Here is a 12,915-nt window from a genome sequence, read left to right on the forward strand (position 1 = left end):
AGAATTTTCAAAATTCTATACTTCTTGAAGTTCGAGCATTAGGTACCATTGATGAGTCCTTGCAGAAGCTAGAATTTTCAAAATTCTATACTTCTTGAAGTTCAAGCATCAGGTACCATTGATGAGTCCTTGCAGAAGCTAGAAGCCCATATATAGTTCTTAGAGCTGCTTTGGTAAGGCTTTGTTTTATGATGTAAAATATGCAAAGAAAAAGATGGAAAAATTGGAACTTCACATGGGCATGCCTTGACATTGCATAATCATGTTTGTGACTAATTGGAGTATTGTTTATGTTCTATAGGTAGGTGGCTGTTGGTATAATTTTATTTTAAAAATTTTGGCAGGTTTTACAAGTTAGACATATCACGGTAATTTCCACATTCATTGGACATGGACCATATTTTGGTCCTTTGTTTGTGTTGCAATGGATTCAATGGTCTGATTCATTGAATATGTGGATTGCAATGGAGGATTTGAAGGCAGATTTCGTGATGGTAAGGGTGGCGGGGTGGGGAAGGATTGGTGGTTATGATCAAGTGGGAGGTGGGTTTTGGGATGGGTAGAGCGGCTTGATTTGGCACTGGTTTGAGGTGGATTTGGTATTGGTTTGAGGCTAGCTTGATGAGGTGGTGGTGGTGTGGCAGAGGTGTTTTGGTGGCTATGCATAAGGTGGTGATGTTTGGAGGTAGTAGCGATGGCAGAAGAGGTGGTTTTGGTGGCTGTGAGGGGTGATGGTAGTGGGAGAAAGAAAGAAAGAAAGAAGATGAAGTACACAGGGAAGGCAAAAAGACCATTGTGCCCCCAAAAAGATAGCCATGTGCAATGCATGTGACAAATTTCCATCCAAAAACTTAACTCCTGTTTATTTGACACAAAAACAAAAATTAAAAGGCAAACGTGTTGAAATTAAAGTGTCAAGGACCAAAATGAAACTAGAGAAAAACTACGGGGACCTTTAGACAATTTTTCCCCAAAAAAAACATAGATGTATTCAAAGTTTCTGAATGACTGTAAACTTACCAACCAAAACTGTATTTTTATAAATCAATGGACCAAAATAAACAAAGTTAGAAGAAGTTGACCCGTAACACAACCAATGGTATTTAAAGTTAGAAGAAGAATTGAATTCAAAATAATCCCAAATGGCAACCCTAAAACTAGAAACGTGAACTAAGATTATCTAAACTTCAAACTCATAGTTTCATCATTTATCTTATCATGAACTGAACTTTAATGTAATACTCCGAACGAATTACAATAAAGCTGTGCCCATTCGTGATCTCTATCTTGCTACAATAGTGTTAAAACTCTTGTATTATTGATTGATGTTTGATTGATTTCTGATTCTGTATTGATATATTACAATGATTCATGGTTCCTATATATAGAAGTGGATTTGGGTAGTAGGTGAGGAGTAGGTGAGGGTAAATTGGTGGTAGGTGTAGTAGGTGTGGTAGTAGGTGGTGGTAGGTGTAGGTAAAATTCTAACAGCCCCCCGCAAACTCAAGGAGGATAGAAACTAACCAACTTGAGTTTGAAGAGAGGAACAAAACAAGAAAATACATAAAAATAAAAAAGGATAGGAGACACTGTATGGTCGTGTCAGACCATTGGTGAAGACACTGAATGGTGGTGTCATAACGTTGTAGAGGACACTGTATGGTGGTGTCATAATAACGTTGTAGAGGACACTGTATGGTGGTGTCAGACCGATGTAGAAGACAGGTTATGGGGCCATGTCGGACCGTTGTAGCAGACAGTTTATGGGGTCATGTCGGACCGTTGTAGCAGACAATGTTGTGACAGTTGTTGTGACAGTTTACGGAGTCTTGCTGGACCCTTGTAGAAACTAACCGGAATCAATGTCGGGACAGTTTACAAAGTCTTGTCGGACCCATGAAGGAGCTAACCGGAATCAAGGTCGGGACAGTTTACAGAGTCTTGTCGGACCCTTGTAGAAACTAACCGGAATCTATGTCGGGACAGTTTACAGAGTCTTGTCGGACCCTTGTAGAAACTAACTGGAATCTATGTCGGGACAGTTTACAGAGTCTTGTCGGACCCATAAAGGAGCTAACCGGAATCAATGTCGGGACAGTTTACAGAGTCTTGTCGGACCCTTGTAAAAGTTGCACCCTCAAAAGGTGTGCCCAATTTTGTCAAAAGGCGTGCCCAATTCATCAAAAGGCGTGCCATCAAAAGGCGTGTCCACTTTATCAAAAGATGTGCCATGAAAAGGCGTGCCAGTTTGTCGGGCGGTGGCAAGAGGCGCGCGATGCGCGTGGCTGCCTTGGCTATTTAACCAAGGTGGATGCTGAGGCTGAGGTAAAGAAAAGCTGCGAAAAACCTCTGAAAAAAAAAAAACTTCGGTGTGCTGAGAGAGAGAGTCTGTAACACTCTGTTGCGAGAGATATTCTGTAACACTCTGTTGCCCAGAAAATGGCCTCGTCCTCGTCTTCCCGTGGACTGCTCACCCTCTTTCCCGACCTCAACGAGTCAACAAGAGAGAGAACTGGTGCGGTGGCACTGGAACCTCAACCAAGCGCTCCGGAGTTTGCCCCGTTGAACTTTCCGATGCGGTCTGTGGAGCAAAGAATGGCAGGGCAGTCGGATGTGGAGGCCAATCAGTATACTTTGAAGGCATGTGTGGAAAGCATGACGGCGGTCACAAATTTGTCGAACCGGCTGCAGAGTAGGACAAATGAGGTGCAGCATTTAAACTCCCAGCTGGCTCTGCTCCAACGCATGTATAAGGATGCGCGAGCAGAGATAAGCGTGCTAAGGGCAGAAAACAAGGAGCTGAAGCGGAAGGCCACCGTGATGTTCCGATTTGGAGGGCCGCCATATGCTGCAGTGGAGGAGCAGGGGGTAGTGATCGTGCCCAGTGGAGTGGGAAACACGGAGGCAACACCGTCAAGGACCGCTCAGGACGGAGGCAAGAAGAAGAGACCGGCGGCAGAGTAGAGAAGAAAATCCTGCCTATGGATGTGGTTGATTTGTTTTTTTTTTTTTTTTTTTTTTTGTGGTGATGTAAAATTGTGATCGGGGTTGAGCCCCTGATATGAATAAAATGACAAGGTGGTGGAATGTTGTTGGTGTGATTTTGTGAATGTTGTTTTGTGTAATAAGAAAAAGAAAATAAAATAAAACAATGGATAAAGAAAATAGAAAAATATTTGTGGATGGAGGATAAGAAAAATAGGGATGTATGTTTTTTTTTTTTTTTTTTTTTTTTTTTTTAAAGAAAAAAAAATATATATATAGATATAGTAAAATAAAAGAAAATAGGGAAATCGTGGGTGCAAGTCAGGTCTTGAATAATAAAAAGGAATGGGAGTGCCGTGGGAGGATTTGTGTTGTAATAAATAAATCATGGTGGGTGTGCTTTGAAGAATAGATTAGAATAAACATAGACATAGAAAAATAAAAGAAAAGAAACTGGAGTGGGGTTGGAGGAGAGAGAAAGAGTTGAAAGTGCATTGGTGAGTAGGATCACGTGGGTTAGTGTAGAGATGTCCTGTTCTGAAGAGACAATAGGTTGTGGAGGCTTCTGGCTTCCATGTCTCTGCAATTGGCCTCGAGGGAGGACCTTGTTCTTGCTTTGATTTCTGCGTTTCCGATCTTTGGAAGACCCAAAACACGCAAGAAAACAACCCATTATTTTAGGTTCTCTGTTCTTGCTCTCTCAGATAAAAGTTCTGTTCTAGGCCGAGGACGATGAAGATTTTCGGCTGATTAAAGAGTCATCATGCTGAGAGAGAGAGATGTGCGTTTGAGCTCGCTAGAGAGAGTAAAGGCTGCCCAATCTTTCACAGACGGTTTAGAGAAGGATAGAGAAGACACACACAGGGCTCTCTTCCCTCTCTCAGCACTAGTCTCTCTCTCGTTTCGGGAGTAGATGGTGAAGGCGATGTAGCCCCCCCGTGGGTCGGCGCTGGTGCTGCCGTCGGCGGTGCCGGAGGACTCACTGCTAACGGCGACGGCGACGGAGATGTTGGCTGCTTGCGCGGAGTTGGGGCCGGAACCTGAGCAGGTGGAGCAGCAAGCGGTGCAGGTGGAGGAACAGCCGGTGGTGGAGTGGCTGGTGGAGGAGTCGTAAGTGAACCTCGGAAGCGACTGGAGGATCGTCTGTTTGAGGCCGTTGTTGGGGGCGGCGGCGGAGCCAGGCGCATCGGGCCACGGCAATGAAGCCGACGACGCAGAGGTATGGAGGTTTTGCTCTGGCGAGGTATGTGTAAAAAAAAATCTTAGCGGACTAGATTGAGGTCCGGCGGGCGGCCAATGTGAGGTTGCCGCCCGCCGGGGAAGCGAAAATATTAGGTTCTAAACCCGCTCTGATACCATGTTAAAACTCTTGTATTATTGATTGATGTTTGATTGATTTCTGATTCTGTATTGATATATTACAATGATTCATGGTTCCTATATATAGAAGTGGATTTGGGTAGTAGGTGAGGAGTAGGTGAGGGTAAATTGGTGGTAGGTGTAGTAGGTGTGGTAGTAGGTGGTGGTAGGTGTAGGTAAAATTCTAACAAATAGTAAAGAAAGAGAATGTGTAGAAGAGATTTGTGTGTTGCACCCACTGAATTATGGAAAAACACAACTTGAAGAAGTATTTTACAACGTTATACAAGGACATTCCTAGATAAATCAAGAAAGTAGCAGGCATTACCAAAGAATCCAGGGAGTCTTGATAGAAAATAAGAGGCGCCTACATCGGGGAAGAGTCCCAAAGCTGTTTCTGGCATCGCAAAAACCTGGGGGGGGGGGGGGGGGGAAGAAATATAAGTATATGCTGACCACATAAAGAACTGAAACGAACTCCTGAAATCAAGAACGGACAGGAAAAACCGATTGCATGATATAGAATTTGCTATTACCAAGCAGCAAGCACAGTACACAATGGGTCATGTTTCAGAAATTCTCATAATATAACTCCCACTGTGCAAAACTCACGTCTAAAGCAAGATAAAATATTTTCGAATACAAATCACATTAGGAAGGAAGGACGACATTGCGTGAACTTGACAATCAGATGGATAACTTCAGTGTTAGTGTCAGAAAGAAAATTGCAAATTCTCAGCCTTTAAGCCTTCTTAAACATTCACATACCAAAGAAGAAGAAAAAAAATAATATAAAAGAAAGTAAAACAAAAAAGAGAAAAACAAAGAGTGGAGGAATAACAAATACCGTTCTTTAAGAGTCAAAAAAAAATTAATCTCTCTCGGATGTTCTCTATGGCAGCAAGAGGGGAGGAATAACAAATACCATTCTTAAGTGTCAAAAAAATTAATCTCTCTCACATGTTCTCTATGGCAGCACTCTATGATCAAAAAACATTTCATTTATAGGATTTGATATCAGTGAAACAATACATCAAAATTCAACACCATTTAATTATTCAGCTTTCTGAACTTTCAATGGTCAGCCTTCACCAGTTGACCAGTAATGGTCCTTGCACAGGCTAAATGCATTTGTGAGTTTCTCTTTCTTTTTTTCACTTTTGCTTGGATAAGTAAAACTTGCTCTCACTAATAAAGATTTGTGCCTGTTACTGCAATTGGTATAAATTATAATCTTACAACCTTGATTTGTAACTTGGAACAGTAAAAAGTGATATTACTCTACTGTTTTTTAACCCCAATAGGTTGGCCTAGTGGCAAGGCCTTGGGTCTTGGGGGTATGCACCCTCCAAGGTTCAAGGATCAAAACCTCTTAGGTGCTAACAATTCTTTGGGGATATCGGACTGGGGGAAAACCTTGAATTAACCGTAGTGCACTCGCGGAAAACTCATTGCTAAGGGCCTGTGCACTCCTGGGGATTAGTCAGGCTTTGATCGAAACACCGCAGTGCCAATCCAAAAAAAAAAAAAGACATTACTCTACTTTTTTTGTTTTTGAGAAAAGACCCATGTGCCTAAGTATTTCATCAATTGAGGTCTTCTATATTTTTTACCTTCTTTTTAATTTTCCTATGGATCTCTCTATGAATGAACTCACATCAGGCTGACTGGACAGAAAGAGAAGGCCTTTGCTACATTAGCCTTTTATTTTTCCCAAAAACGAACAATTTGAAAAAGAAAACTCATTTCCTAGGTAGCACTTTTTGTAGATCAAATGGATTTGGTGCCCATCAGTCACCTATCCAAAACACTCATTGGAAAGCCACATCAAATAAGATCCTCAAAATTGACCATTCTCATCCCAGATAAGATTGTGTTTTTCCAATCTTCATAGGTCTATGCATTAAACATTTTCCAGTCTTCATTCTATGTTACATGAACTCTTCAAAATATATCAAATACCCGTGTCATACACTCAACACTTCAGGTATGGGATATGTCTCTAATGCTTTCCATTGGATACTTCTTATATATTTGTATTTAACACTATCATTATAGGTATATATTGTTGTATAATTGCTATAAAACGAGTAAAATGCCTTTTTGACATTATGTTACTTATCACACCATTTGATATGACATAATAGATTATAAGGTAAATTACACTCATCTCCCCTAAAGTTTGGAAAAAATACAATTAGTCTCACACTTTTGATATAATTACACCAACTTCCCATTTAATAAGACTGAAGAGATTAAAATTAATTCATATTCGGATTGGGCAGGGACAAGCAGTTGTTTGGAATGTGCGGCTATGTTGAGATGTTCAAGATTGGAAGGTGGACCAGTTAGCAGAGTTTTTGGGTTTCTTATATGGGTTGCAAGTGGGGGAGGTAGGGGAGGATTCTATGGTTTGGGATTGCTCGGGCTCTAAGGGAATCTTTTATGTGTCTTCGTTTTATGGCGCATTTGTTCATGATGATGTGAGTTTGTTCCCTTAGAAGTGTGTTTGGGTGAAGGGTACGCCATCCAAGGTAGCCTTTTTCGTTTGGACAGCAACTTTAGGGCGTATTTTGAAGATTGATAATTCAATTGTGCATGGGCATATCTTGGTGAATTAGTGTTGTTTGTGTTGTGATGATGCGGAGTCAATGGATCATTTGCTTGTTCATTGCTCGGTTACTTCTCGGCTTTCGATGCTTATTATTGCAACCTTTGGTCTGGTTTGGGTATACTCGGGTTCTGTATTGGCAGTCTTGTAAAGTTGAGCTGGGGGTAGGGTTGGAAGGTGGCGCCAGAAGGCATGGACGATTGCATCTCACTGCTTAATGTGACTTATTTGGTTGGAGTGCAATAGGCACGTCTTCCAAGGGGCGTCTCATTCGATCCCTTGGCTAGAGAGGCGGTTGCTCATGGTGTTATATAGTTGGGTTACAGGTTTGGTTGACCCAGATGTTCTGGCTATTATAGATTTTGTGAAGGATTTCATATCTTAGCTTTGTTATCCCTTTGGGGGCTGAATTTTTGTATTCTTTACATCGTCTTTATGCTTTTCTAATAAAGTCTGTTTATTTATCAAAAAAATATATATATATATCATTTTTTCTTTCATATGACTAACAAATTACTGATGAAAAAGGACCCAAGGGTGATGTGAATTAAAACCTTAAGGGAGGCCAATGTAATTATGTCAAAAATGTGGGGTTGGCTGTATTTTCTCCAAAAATCAGGGGAGGTGAGTGTAGTTTAGGATGCATGTTAGTTGTTGGATCATAATATGTAGGTAATGGAACGGAGTGCAGCTAATGGGTTTCTATCTTATCCTAATATCCTAATTCTCTCTTCGTCTTGTTAGTTCCATAAATTTCCCTATGACTCAATTATTTCCTTGATTATTCGGGTTATTCTATTTCTTATTCATGGGTTTGGATCTTGTGAATTTGGGGTGTGACATCCAACCTCCCTAGCAACCAAGCAATTCAATATTGTATAGTTCATACTTTCCCCCTTGTAAAACCAATCTTGCAGGGATTGACCTCTCTTAAAATTGTTTGCCATTGTACTAGCTTCGCAAATCACCGTCCAGGTAAAGAAACGTTGGAATGCCAAATCCCTCACCAAGAGAAGGCTTTGTCCACCACCCCAACCACCTTCTGATAGAAGAATAGCACCAAAACATACCATTTTTTAAACCGTTCCAAACTAGAGTATCCCCCATCCCCACATGAACCCTCTTGTCCTAAAACATCCTGAAGACAGCCACAATAAACTCCAATTCCCAGTCCTTGGAAACAACAATTGTCGAAGACACTTGAAGGACGATTCTAGATGCAAATACTTGTTACGAATAATTGCGCTATATTCTTATATCCCAACTGCTTGGTGTCATGTACACAACCCCTTACTTATTCATTCAGATGATAAAAAGTCATATCCCTTCTCAATCATTAGTGACCATCTTTTTCTTTAGGGTAAATTACACTAACCTCCCCGGCGGTATAGGGTAAATTATACCAACCCATGCTCTCATTTGCCTCCCTCTTGTTATTGTAGCATCATCAACTCTTGGATCAAATCCCTCTTCCTTTTCAATTATCTCCGTAGCATAATCAGTCCACTCCAAAGGAATTTCCCTCCCTTTATCCTTATTGGTGTTACTTTTAACTTCACTGAATGCATTAGGATCTTTTCTTTCTTTTTTTCCGAATGCATCATTTACTCGCATCCTCATTCCCAGTACTTCAGGGTTTTTTTTTTTTTTTTTTAACTTTCCTTTTTCCCAAATTGAGAAATCTCAAGAAAAAAAATCAAGTGCAAGAGAAAAACATAGAAGAAAATACAGTATGGAAGCCGAGCACATTTCTTGACTGTATGCAGTACCACAAAGCATCACCATCCTTGAAGCAAACTGATTAAAATTCTTCACTAAGTTGACAGCTTGAAACAACAAAAATTTATTCCTATACTTTAATCGTTTGGTCAAAGTTATATTATCAATTCCCCTTCCCTATTGGTGATCAGTAGAAGATGATCAAATATTTACTTTTGGATATCTATGGTCATTATATTCCCCAAATATTTCTATTCCATGGCTTTCTGAAGTTTTATTTCATATGTACTGTGATTACTATCTTAGTCCTATTTATCTGTTCATATCCAAAATATCCCCAGAATTCTAACTTAAGATTCTAAACCCAGTCTAGCTTCATCAACTAAACTCATCTCTGGCACCCAATTTTTTAAGTTGAATCAACAACTGTTTTGCCTCTCTTAGGAAAATTCTAGTTTGAAATGCTCATTTAAATACATGCTTTTCTTTGAGTACCATGTGCTATAATCTGAATAATTTTCGCACAAATACTAAAAAACATAGTTACTGATATATTGTGATTTATTCTGTGTACTTCTTGACAATTATAGTAAAGCCTATGCTTTTAGGCCCCAACAGAACAGAGAAAAGCATATATACTGGCTTCATTTTCCTTGCACTTGTGCACAGAAATTACTAGATGGTTATGGTGAAATAATTCAAAAGCACATATGAACTTCTTTATGGAACATTAACATAAAAAGAGAGAGAAAAAAAAAAAAAGATACGTCATTGGATGACTGCATGCTTTCTAAAAAAATCAGAAACCAAATGGCTTGCAATGATCTCAGAGTCAGGGAAATTGAAATTTGAACTATGATGGTGCAAGTGAAATGCTGTAATACCTCACAAATGAGAGACAATAAGAAAGATGAATACCGAATTCTCTGTTGCAACTCGAAATCTACCATGTATTGAAGCTCCTGCCCCACCTCCCATGACAATTCCATTAAGAATTGAAACCTTCAATTATGTTGAGCCAATAATAAGATTGCGTGAACATCTTGGAATGAAAATGCCAAAACTAACTTGACAAAAAAAGCTTTCAGTGAAAATGCCACAAACAAATGATAATCAAAGTTACACTAAAATTCCCAAATGAACCACCTGAGGTTTACTGTATGTAGCAATCACATAGTTCAGAATGTACTCTTTCCGGAAATATTTTGCACCAAATTTCCAATTACCTGGTGCACAGAAACAACCAATAAAGTAGCATCAGCAATGCTATTATATCCCCTTTAAAATGAAGTTACTCCATGCTTGCCAGCATCCTCCCAAAGGGATCTAGCTGACAGGTTTCTTAAAGCTGAAAAAGAAAAATGAAGTGGTACAAAATATGTAATCAGAGAAGGAACCAAAAAAAAGAAAAAAAAGAAGGTAAAACTTAATAGACCATGCACCTGTCCATGATGGTCATAGTGGCTCTCTATTTTAGAACTTATCTACTGTCCATTGAGTGCAAAAAATAAAAATGAAACCTCTACCTTTAGTAATATCACGGACTACAGCAGAAACATCGCCACCAGAAGAAAATGCTCTCCCTTTCCCCTACAACCATAACCAACAGTGACATGGGAACCATGAATGGCATCCCTATAAGTTAACAATATGCCCGACTATGAGAAAACTGAATAACAAAACATTTACTTAAAATTAGTGACTCTGAAATACAATATTGCCATTTTAATAAAATTCTTCTGTTGTTGCTAATCAAAAAAAAAATATTGCCAACAATAACGTACATTAAACACCAGACCAAGTGCCCTATCTCTTAGGTTCTTGTAAAAATCAATTATGCTGGCAATGTTGCGCCTTAGAAATCCAACCACGCATGTTTGCACTATAGAAATTACACAACATATCTATTTAGCAGCATGAAGTAACATAAGCACCTCATTACGGGTAGAAAACTATAGGAAGCCATGGCCGATGTAGGTCACGACGTTGGCTTGAAGATTATATAGGTTTATGCATCTACCTTGAAATGTTATAGCATACTTGGTTTTCCACCTCAATTCTCTATATCCGAATAGTCTAATACCACCCTCCTATTAACCCTAAAAAATACAAAATTGTTTGCTGGATACTAAAAGTCCCATCACTTGCAACATACAAAATGTTACCAAACTTCCATATGATTAGACACTAAGGATGACTACTTCATCTATTCATAGACTCTTTGAGCAATTTGAACATAAACTTGAATGTTTTGAGTTGCGCATACCTTCAAAATTATTAGCTTGACATTACAATCCTCCTCACAGGCAAGGAAGAGTTCCAATATCCGAGATATCTAGAACAAATGAAGAGAAATATAAAACTCATCCCACTAAGCTCATGTCCTAGCAAGATTGATATTTTATTCCAAATATATAAAAATTAAGTTGAACACAACATTTTTCAATACAGAGTGCATAATTCCATGATATCATGACAGAATAAAAGGCAAAAGGCACAAAAAGACTATGGTTTCAATGGACTATGGAAGGCACAAGAATGCAAGCAAGTAAATGGTTACATATATTTACAAAGAACCATCACAATGAAGGCAAAAGAAAATCATTGAAAAAATACTAGACCATCTGTTTTCAGCAAATATATGGACAAGTATGAATTTCACCAACTCTAAAAAACGTAAACAATGGTGTGAGGTAGTTGTACCACAAAGAGGATACTGAAATATGCCTCCCAATTTCTCACCCACCGTGATTGTTAGACTAGAACAACAATCCACATAAAAATTAGCATGTCCTACTCTTCAATGTTCACATAAGTGTCTTAACAGTAAGCTTTAATTATGTATACATCCACCGGAACAACAACCATAAGCTCAAGAACTATATCATCCTTATTGCCTCCAGAGGGAACATATGCACCAACTCAACTATGGAATTTAGTCTTTTTGGCTTTTTGTCTATGATGCGAGCCCAAGGATCGTGGCTTTCATACGTCAACACTACAAAACTTGAGAAAGCATGAGGAGAAAAAGAGGGATGAATATGCAATGTTATATGCAGTATGCCTAGGACTTTGTATATTTATGTTTAGGATCAATTCGAGTCTTATTTTTATGTATTTTGAAAGGTTAGAATGTTGTTGGACAGATTTTATGGATTTTTATTAGGTTTTGAGAGTCCAGGGAATTACAATAATTTTGTAAATTGTTAGACATGGGCTGAAGGGGTCAGCCATGGATTATTTTGTGGGTCAATTATGTTATTGGTCCCCTGGATTAGTCAGTCCGTTGGGCCGTATACCAAGTTATAAAAAAAAAAATGTTATTGGGTCATATATGAAGTCTTTGGCCTTGTTTGGATTGTGCTTTGAGATATTATTTCAAAAATAATTTTCTGGAGAGAGTTTAGAAAATTTGAAAATTTGTTTAGTTGTATATTTTGAAAATAGTTTTGGAGTTTGGGATGATTTAATAATTTTTTGTAGTTGACTAGATGGGTGTGAGAGAAAAAGTAGTTGAGAAGGAGAGGAGAGAGAAAAAGTAATTGATTGGTGTGTAGTAGAGAGAAAAGTGATTTTGTAATTTTTTTTAAAAAAAATTCAACCAAACATGTTTTTGGAATTTTTTCTCCAAAAACATGTTTTGAGAACCAAACATCTCCTTTATTTTATCTAAATATTCTATTTCGTCAAAATTTTAGACTGTGTTTGGTTATGCGTTCCAAACACATTTCCACCCACTCATTTGAGTGTGGTGTTTGTTTTGAGCTTTCAAATTATAATTTTACACCTACTTTTGAAAACTCCTTTCCAGGCAAGAAAATTTGGCTAACCCAGTCGTCCTCCCGGACATCTTCTAGATGTCCAGCCTGTTGATCGGAATAGTGTTCGGTTTTTTTTTTTTTTTTTGCTTAGGCACCTGTTATTTTTATATTGTAAATAAAAAATATTTTCGGAATTTTTTTAATTTTTATATGAGCTTTGAATAGAATTTTGAGTTGTGTGTTTGGTTATGAGATGTAAATTTTTGAATCAAATAACTTTTCTAATTTCAAAAACTCAAAACTCCCTCCAAAACTCTTTTCAAAACTCATAACCAAACAAATTTTCCACACTCAAATCATAATTCCAAAACTCACAAACTCAAAATATAACTCTATTCTCAAATCATATTTAGAAAACTCTACCAAACGCTACCTTATAATTTCTTGATTTTGGTATCATAATCCTAGTAGAATTAGGAG

The 12,915-nt window shown here is 38.4% G+C and overlaps 1 protein-coding gene across 15 annotated transcripts in view; it reads right to left on the reverse strand.

Annotated features, from left to right (window-relative positions):
* LOC114306644 (3-hydroxyisobutyryl-CoA hydrolase 1) overlaps nt 1–12,915 on the reverse strand; it is a 43,671-nt gene that overhangs the window by 25,857 nt on the left and 4,899 nt on the right. For 11 of the 15 annotated variants that reach the window (XR_014329790.1, XR_014329785.1, XR_014329787.1 and 8 more), the window contains exons 3-7: nt 10,941–11,009; nt 10,201–10,264; nt 9,821–9,900; nt 9,593–9,676; nt 4,673–4,757 (exon numbers count right to left, since the gene is read on the reverse strand). Coding sequence is in view for 4 of the 15 variants with exons in the window: in XM_028251922.2 (XP_028107723.2) it covers nt 4,673–4,757; nt 9,593–9,676; nt 9,821–9,900; nt 10,201–10,264; nt 10,941–11,009 (382 nt within the window). In the remaining 11 variants the exon portion in view is untranslated. The remainder of the gene's footprint in view (nt 1–4,672; nt 4,758–9,592; nt 9,677–9,820; nt 9,901–10,200; nt 10,265–10,940; nt 11,010–12,915) is intronic. The other 4 variants (XR_014329793.1, XR_014329792.1, XM_028251924.2 and 1 more) reach the window with 1 other exon arrangement.

Source organism: Camellia sinensis, chromosome 5 (genome assembly GCF_055761805.1).
Source record: "Camellia sinensis isolate YWXY chromosome 5, ASM5576180v1, whole genome shotgun sequence".
Lineage (NCBI taxonomy): Eukaryota > Viridiplantae > Streptophyta > Magnoliopsida > Ericales > Theaceae > Camellia > Camellia sinensis.